The 9,330-nt window shown below is 38.1% G+C and overlaps 1 protein-coding gene across 4 annotated transcripts; it reads left to right on the top strand.

Annotated features, from left to right (window-relative positions):
- Positions 1-1,211: 1,211 nt before the first annotated feature.
- On the top strand, positions 1,212-5,931 carry LOC125223212 (vacuolar cation/proton exchanger 3-like). 4 transcript variants are annotated; one of them, XM_048126240.1, is made up of 11 exons: positions 1,212-1,557; positions 1,644-1,711; positions 1,795-1,823; positions 2,030-2,226; positions 2,460-2,675; positions 2,797-2,934; positions 3,005-3,121; positions 3,204-3,257; positions 3,545-3,661; positions 3,748-3,838; positions 5,763-5,931. In XM_048126240.1, exons 1-11 carry the CDS (start codon positions 1,279-1,281, stop codon positions 5,804-5,806), a joined length of 1,350 nt encoding a protein of 449 aa, XP_047982197.1. In that variant the 5' UTR covers positions 1,212-1,278; the 3' UTR covers positions 5,807-5,931. The 4 variants fall into 4 exon arrangements, with proteins under 4 accessions (XP_047982197.1, XP_047982199.1, XP_047982201.1 ...); XM_048126242.1 differs by having other exon boundaries at positions 3,748-3,842; XM_048126244.1 differs by having other exon boundaries at positions 3,748-3,859; positions 5,693-5,851.
- The last annotated feature ends 3,399 nt before the right edge of the window (positions 5,932-9,330 follow it).

Raw genomic sequence — 9,330 nt, 5'->3', positions numbered from 1 at the left:
CATCTGCAACCTGAATCTTAGCCACCTCCATCTCGTCTCGCTGAGACGAGATGGCTAAGAGACCGGGTTGCGAGCAATTGGTCTCGAAAAAACTCTTTTGGGGGAGATATTATTGAGCCAACTCTCCACGCCCCTCCTCTTACATGGCGAGCTGGCATTGGATGGTGACGCCCACTCGCCGGCCTGTAGGTGGCGTCGAATTTTATTGATTTTAATTTTTTTTAATCAGAAAAAATTATCAAAATTAATTACTCCCTCTGTCCCAAGATATTAGATCCTTATTCTTTTTTGAGGTGTCCCAACATATTTGAGTCATTTCTATTTATGGTAAAAATTTACTTTACTACCAACTCCACTTACACCACTAAACAACATCTCCTAAATTCCTGTGCCCAAAAAAAGAGCTCTAATATCTTGGGACGGAGGGAGTATTTTTTTCCATATCTTGCAATGCTAAAGTCTATGACCGTTTTTTTTTTAAAAAACATTATTTTCGTATTTTTCTATGGACAGAGGGAGTATAAAATATATAAATTAATATTTCATCTCAATTTAAATTTAATTTGTTTGGAAAAAAATAAAATTGAATTGAAATTGTGGGACTCATGAATAGATAAGAGATTATATGGATTGGAGATGAAGGGTATCTTTTAAGAAGAAATGGAGTAAAAAGTGATGTGGAGCCCATAAATAGTGTTGAAATGAGATGAATTAGAAATAGAACGGAGATAAGGTTGTGGATGCTCTTAGATTTGGTCCAATTTCTAGAGACGGCTAAAAATGGTAAAACTAATGTATGTTTTAGAATCGAGGGAGTATGAAAATAAAATAGATAATAAAACTGCGTATGCAAATTATGCCCTTAAAAGTTGGTGTAAGGAAATTAAAATTGGGGATATTTGATGAAAACAAAAGAGGAAAAGAAATACTAGTAGTACTAGAAAGGAGAATAACAGAAATTCAGGAGAATCACATGTAGAGAAGTGCTGTTACAATCACTTTTTGCAAACACACGATAATGCAATGAGTGATCGGCAATAGCACATATAGAAGCACAACAAACAACCTATAAAAGGAGAACAAAATATTGCAGCTTCCGCGAAACTTCCTTATCTTGTACTTTTCCGGCCACACGTGCCACTCACACGTATCTACCTCGTATACATAATTTTTGTTTGTTTTCGTATTTATATATATCTCCTAGTTGAAGTAGGTGTTTGTTTGTTATTTCCAACTCGAGTAGGGTGAGATTTGCATGTGAAAAAGAGAAATCGAAAAATGGCTTCGGCATCGCCATCGGCAGAGGAGTGGCTGTTGGAGAACGGCGGCAACATTAAGGTTTTGAGCAAGGAGATGCGGAATGGCCGCACCGCGCACAATGTGTCGTCTTCGTCACTGCGCAAGAAATCGGATCGGGCGCTGCTTGCGGGTATTCGGGTCGGGTTTTTGAGGAGGTTTTTGGGTAATTTGCAAGAGGTTTTGCTTGGGACTAAGCTTTTCATTTTCCTCGTCGCTATCCCTTTCGCCATTGCCGCTAATTACCGCCATTTCGGAAGTGTACGAGATCAATTCAATTCATTTCCATTGAGTTAATGATTTTTTGAAAATATTAATTTTGCATTGCTACATTTGAATGTATGCAGCCTTGGGTGTTCGCTCTCAGCTGTCTGGGACTCATTCCTCTTGCGGAGCGTGTTACTTTTTTAACAGAGTAAGATTAATTAATAGTGCTCCACTACTATTCATTTATTTTCTAATAATTTCATTAATTAATTGTATAATTTGAATGTGCAGGCAGATTGCTCTCTACACAGGACCAACAGGTAATCATTTACTCCACTTATTAGATACTCCCTATCATTTTCAGAAATCGAATTGTAAATGTGTGTGGTCGGTATTAATTAGCTAGTAGAAATCCATGAATTAATATAGATACATGACAGACAATTGATAGACATGTTTGTAGAATAATCATTTTCGGTAAGAAATGACAAAAGTTGTTGATTTTTTTATTTAATTTGGGTTGCAGTTGGGGGGCTTCTAAATGCGACATGTGGAAATGTGACGGAGCTTGTAATTGCCATATTTGCTCTGATTCAAAACAAAGTAGCTGTGGTGAAATACTCCCTTTTGGGTTCAGTTCTCTCTAATCTCCTCTTAGTTCTGGGCTCCTCTCTTTTCTGTGGTGGCATTGCAAACATATCCAAGGAGCAAAAGTTTGAAAGAGTAACCGCCTCTACCTCTACTTAATTTTTTATGAATTCATTCATTTTCGCAAATTTGTCCATATTCATTAATAATTTAATTAATATTATCGTGCACGTGCTAATTCGTATATATAAATATATATATAGACAAGGTAGTCCAGTTCTTTAATACTGGTAAAATACAGAAGGGGTATTTGATACCAAATGATTAATTTATAAAAGTTGTTTTAACTTTTAACTTTGTGGCGACAGAAACAAGCGGATGTGAACTCACTGCTTTTGTTGTTGGGATTAATCTGCCATGTGCTGCCTTTAATGTTCAAGTATACCGGAAAATCCAATCCGGAACTAACGGCGTTTGCCACGCTGGCGTTATCACGTGCCAGCAGCATAATCATGCTCATAGCCTACTTTGGTTATCTCATTTTCCAGCTCTTCACTCATCGTCAGTTATTTCAAGAACAACAGGTATTTTATTGTATTTCAAATTGAAAATCAATATATTAATTAAATTGGTAATTTGAATTTTTTTAGTTACTCCAATCTCCAATCAAATTAATTTGACTAGTGATTTTAAAATTTTATTTAGGAGGAAGGCGAGGTTGAGTCGGATGAGGTTGAATCGGATGAGACGCCGGTGATCGGGATATATAGTGCCTTGATTTGGTTAGTTTTGATGACTGGGATTGTAGCGCTGCTGTCAGAATACGTGGTCGCTACCATCGAAGTGAGTACGAAGTTACCTTTTTTTTTGGGATTTTAACGAAATTAGTGTAATATCGATGAATTTGTTGCAGGCGGCGTCGGATTCATGGGGATTGTCTGTAGGCTTCATTAGTGTGATTTTACTACCAATCGTTGGAAATGCAGTAGAACACGCAGGGGCCATCATTTTTGCATTTAGGAACAAATTAGTGAGTTTTCTTATCACTTCAAAATTAATGAGTTATGTATCGAATCAAATAGATGCTTAATTTGTGTACTTTTGTGCCACAGGATATAACTCTAGGGGTGGCTTTAGGTTCAGCAACTCAAATAGCCATGTTTGTGGTAAGCTTATCTACTCTCACAAAATGATTTAGAGTAGTGTTTATTAGTTAAATTCACTTTAAACTCTAAGCTATGCCCATTTTATTAATCAATTAAATCTCAAATTATCGGCTTTAATTGTATCAAAAATATATTGCATCCATATTTCAGCCCTTCAAATTTTGATGTGGCACGCTGAATGACATTGTGTAATTTTTGTTAGTATTATTTATATGCTAATTTATTATTTTAAGTTTAATTAAATATTTCTTATAATTCGATTCATTTATATGTGATTTTTTTGTCAGATACCTTTGAGCGTGATAATTTCGTGGATAATTGGCGTGAAAATGGATCTTGATTTAAGTCTGATTGAAACTATTTCTCTTGGACTGTCGATACTCATAACATCGTTGGCATTACAGGTAAAATATTAAAGTCGACTTTATTAATTGTTCAAAACTACTTTTTGAATTTTTGATAGTGCTAAAGTGTGATGATATTTGGACAGGATGGAACCTCTCATTACATGAAGGGGCTGGTACTTTTATTGTGCTACTTTGTTATTGGAGCATGCTTTTTTGTATCTTGGGCTCCACTAAGTAAGTAAGCATTAATCTTAAATTAAATTGCACACCAAGTTCGTGGAGTATATTGATTTAATCGTTAACAAGCTTTCATTTTCTTTTGCAGACAACACCAACTTAGGATTTAGCTCAGAAATGGTGAGGCTCAGCACCAAAATTTATCCCCAGTTTTTAGCCAAGTGCTACATTGGTTTCTCCCTTATTTCTCCCTTATTTCTCCCTAACTCAACATTTCATTTTTACATCATTATTTTTTATATTATTTAATTTTCCCTACAAATGTATTTAATAAATAGACTAATAATGAACAATTCATCGTTGTATTAATCATTGGAAAATATAATACAACGAGAAAAAAAAAACTACAAATAAAAAACGCAAATAAACAAAGATTTAAAAAAAAAAAAATCTAAGACGGAGGGGCCGGAGGGGCGTCGGGATCGAGCCCCGGCGTACTCTGCAGGTGTTGGATGCATTTCCGGAGGGCCGCCTTTTCTTCGGGGGTCCGCCGCCGGTGAAGTACAGCGTGTACATCTGGGTCAGATTGGCGACATTGCTCGAATAAGTGGCTTTTTCTAAGTCGATGACGGATTCCGACGCGACTTCCGACGTTGCGCCCTTCCCCTTCCGCCTCCCCTTCGCCTTCTTCACTCCCTCCGGGCGCTCGTGCGGACCATCCCCACTCAAGTCGATGTGGGCCGCGCTCCCCTCGCTCTCCGAAACGCTAAGTCGCGAGCGCACCGATTTCCCGTGCAGCGCGTCGTGCATTCCCGTCCGGAATTTGGGGAGATCCTTCAGCTTATCGTAGATGTTCCAATACTTGAAGCCCTTCGTCGACAAGTACTGGCTACTATACATCCGGATGGCCTCATCTCGGACCATGTGCTCGTTCTGGCCACTCGTCATGTGAGTCATCAAGTTAGAATAAATACCGTTGAAGTGCCCGCAGTCCCTCATGAGGCGCTCCCAATGCCGACGGATCGCCTCGTTGCCATGGTCCTTCATTGAGGCGGTCTTGTGGCTCCTGTACTTCGCGGCAATCCGCTCCCCGAATATGATCTCGGTCTGGTAGTTCTTTGCGCTCCGCGTCTGTGACGTGTCCGCCCAGTGATCGGCTATCGGCTCGGACTCTTGCGAGTGTAAGTAGTCCTTACCCGCTTCGGCCTCTCATCGGAACCCGTATCGGTCGCGGCCCGACGACGCGCCGGCGCCTTCCCCCTCCCGCTCCTAGAAGGCGGCTCGGTGGGCGTTTCTTCCACCTCGAAGTCCTCCGCGCTCGGTGTCGCGGCTGAGATTCTTGGTCGCTGGGGTTGATCGGGGTGTCGAGCCAGGGCCGATACACATCGTCATTTGGAAAGGGCATTACTGCCGGCGAGTTGAAGTACGGAGAAAGTCTCCGCGCCGGAGGAGTGCTGCAAAGGAGACGGACCCCGTATGGAAGTTGGCCGGGAGGAGAACCCATCGCCAACAACGGCTGCATCCACTGCTCGTTTGCTTCATCCGTGTTGGGAATTTGTGAACTCGACTCTTTCCCCTTACCCTTATCCTTACCCGATCGGGAACTTTTCTTCCAAAAGCTCATAATTTTGATGAAAATTGAAGATTGGGAGAAGAGATTGAAAATGGAGAGAATGAAGATTGTGGGTGATGAATGGAGGAAGTGGAGGAAATATTTATAGGGGTGGAATGTAAAATAGCCGTTGGGTTCAAAAAAAAAAAAAAAAAAAATTTTAATTATCGCCGATTATCGCCGAGCGTCGCCACAGTGGCCGGCGATCGCTCGGCGATAATCCGGCGTTAGAACGCCACTCGGCGAAGCATGCTTTTTTGTATCTTGGGCTCCACTAAGTAAGTAAGCATTAATCTTAAATTAAATTGCACACCAAGTTCGTGGAGTATATTGATTTAATCGTTAACAAGCTTTCATTTTCTTTTGCAGACAACACCAACTTAGGATTTAGCTCAGAAATGGTGAGGCTTTGAATAAGAAAATATGTTACTACTACTATATAGTACTATATTCGTTTTTAAAAACTGTCTATGAAGCTGAGGTGAGTTGTAAATGCCAATATGCCGTGCCAATGAATAAATAATCTATTTCCTCTTTATATTATCGTATTCTATATGCATAGATTTATATTATAAATTAATTTTGGTGTTGTGTATGAGATGATATTTCCTTACATTACAAGAGTGGGCAATAAATATGGTTATAATTTACAATATAATGGGACACAACTTATATTGATACCGCTAAAAAGAAAAAGGGTGAAGTAAATATTATTTTGCATAATATTGTAGTTTTTCGTACTTTAAAATTTTCCTACATTTACTCTCTAAAAAGGAGTATTATTTTGCTTTAATTTTATATTTTTTCGCACTTTACAAATTTCCTACATTTTACTATCTAAATTTTACCTTCTTGAATACAACTAATATCCATACTCGTACATTATATTATATTGAAATTTAATCACATATGTTAGGTTTCAGTCCTCCGAAAAATATACTCCAGATTTACAAATACAAATACAACTATGAATCTAACTATACAATCAGATTTACAAGCTCTTGATCATGATGAATCAAACCTGAAACACTTAGCACACAGGTTAGAAGTGTTCAAAATCAGACACATAGTACAAAATTGAACGAGAACTAATACTCCCCCGTCCCACAAAAATATGATGTCTTTCCTTTTTAATTCGTCCCACAATAATATGCATTTTCTAACTGTAGAAAGTCTTTTCTATCTAATGAGGCATGACTCATTCTCCGCTAATAATACTTTAATAACTTTTTTTTTCTCTACCTCGATCTTACTTTATCAATTTTACATTAAAACTTGTGCCGATACACACACGAGTATGTAAAAAGTTCGTTAACTTTTGTTTAGAATCGTTAAATCAAGACATAGAGAATCTAAAATCGGTGGTCATTAGTTATGGAGACCAAACTGTTACACCAAATATATGAAATATATGAAGGATGGACCATCATACCGAGTGTATGTGAAAATGTACAGTATATTTGTTAACTTTGATAATCAAAGAGCATGAGTTATGCATGCCCCTTCCCATGCCTCAACTTATACATTTCTACATCTATCATTTCCTAATTTTTGCAGCGGACCACAACTGTTGTATTCTCATACCTCTTCTCTTACATCTACCATACCTTTATTTCTACAATTTAAATTTTAACTATTAATTTTTTAATTATCAATCAATTTATAGAATTAAAATAAAAAAACACTATAAATAATAAAATGCCTTTTATTTAAAAAATTACATTTGTAAAAAGACTAATTTTAATGCTATAATATGTTAATTCGATCGCCATTGTCATATTAATAATAGCATTATAGATATCGTTGTCGTTCAGATCCATTTGGATAGATTGATATTTTTATGGAAAATTATTGTATTTAAGTGAATTAAAGAATAAATGAAATGAATGTGAAAATATGATTTTATTTATAAAGTTTGTTTGAAATCAAACCCTACCCACCCCAATCCAGCAATCCCCCCACCCCCAGCGGTACGGTGCCCGCCTCCGCAACAGAACATCGCCTCGTCGTCCCCTAGACCTACCCACACCCCAGTGTCATCCATCTTCTAAACTCCACCCGGTGCCCCACCCATCTCCTCTAGTAACGCTGGGGTCCCGGATACCGCACCCCTCGAAGCGGTCCAACACCCTCCCTATAGTAGTATTACTACTGGCGGACCTACATACAATGGGGGAGGGGCTTTAGCCCTTAATGAATTCATTTTTTAAACTTTTTTCTACTATAAAGTTCTAAAATTTATTCATATTTTATACATATTATTATATAAAAGCCCCTATTAATAATCCAAAACTACATACAAATTTATTTTTAAGATAAATTTTGAAAATTTAGCCCCTACTCACATTTATTTATGCGTCCGCCACTGCGTGTTACCCATTGACTCAACTTATTTTAACACAATTATACCCGCAAGTGTACGGGGCTAATGTAGCAAATAGTAAGCAAAGAGTATCGTATCCACAGAGACAATCGAGTGTCAACCTAATTACCACGAACCAACCTCAACTACTATCTAGATGAATCGAAAAGTTTGGGTTTTCTAAATCTACTTAAAAGCAAGATAAAAACAATTAAAAACAACTAGAGAACTGAAAGCAAATAAGAAAACGAATGTAGATCAAGGATGAGAAGGGTAGAATCCTACGGGATCGATAACAACTATCATATGCTCAACTAACTTCCTAACTATACCAACAAAGGGTCTCAAGGGTTATTAAGCTATCACTAAGGTAAAACTATATCTTTTCTCAAAGTATATAATTTGTAGATTGCTACCTAGAACCGAAGTCTCCTTCCTAGAACTAAGGCAACAACTCCTAATAGCTCCTAAGATACTTAGCTTCATTCAAAGGCTCAAATCTTTCGATTATATTGGCAAAGACGTCAATTTCTTCTCTTTCAAATTAAACTACTCACTTCTCAGTTCTTGTAGTAAAATCCACATGCATTTATAAGGTGATCAGTCAAATAAATGTATAAGCACAGAAGAAATCAAAATAACCACATGAGCCAAGGCATAGAAAAAGGAAATCAATTAAACATAAGAATCATTGTATCTCCCCCGTAGAACTCTACGAAGGATTTAGCTACTCATGTTCATCACAAAAGTCATAGAAATATTCAAAGAAATATTCAAAAACATTGTTTGAACAAGAATAAAACTAAAAGTAGAAACTCCTAGAATTGGATTGGGCGGATTGGAGGCCTCGTCTTCAATCTTGCGATGAATACTCGTCCTATGCTCGTTCTTCTCTTCTTCCTAGGTGAAAAAGTGGTATTTTTTGGGGTAGGAGGCGTGTAAGGTGTGTTTGGAGGCGTGTAAGGTGTGTTTGGAGGCGTTTCCTAGGCATATATATACCTAGGGTTGACTTTGGGCCCGAAATAAGCTATCCGACGAAGCTGGCGGGTCGCCAGGTTGGGTGTGCGTCGAAGCTGGCGAGTCGCCAGCTGCTTACGGCGTTTTTTTCGTGTTTTGCTGGCGGGTCGCCAGGTTCGTTTGCATGCGAACCTGGCGGGTCGCCAGCTATGTCACTGCTCTGCGCAGTCTTGGTAAAACGGCCATAACTTCTTCTACTGAACTCCGATTGAGACGTTTAAGATATCCACGTGAAGCTCTTTCGAAGACGAAGAGAATGGTATGCATTACATGCGAATCGGACTTCAAAATCTCCAGATAAGCTGTCTCGAACATTGAGCAGCTGCACATCCATATATTTTGTACATTTTTCTACACATTCTTCACAAAATGGTCAAAATACCAACATAATAGAGAAATAGCTATAACCATGTCTTAAAGTACACAATATATGATCAAAACCAAGTAAAACTACCCTCTAAAATCATGTAAAATCCAGGGGAATCACCCAGGCTCTAAAGCATTTTCACAAATAATCCACTATACAAAATTATGGTTTTATTTGCTTCGGTATTTTGA

This window comes from Salvia hispanica, chromosome 4 (genome assembly GCF_023119035.1).
Source record: "Salvia hispanica cultivar TCC Black 2014 chromosome 4, UniMelb_Shisp_WGS_1.0, whole genome shotgun sequence".
Lineage (NCBI taxonomy): Eukaryota > Viridiplantae > Streptophyta > Magnoliopsida > Lamiales > Lamiaceae > Salvia > Salvia hispanica.
This window is presented reverse-complemented; position numbering and strand designations above follow the sequence as displayed.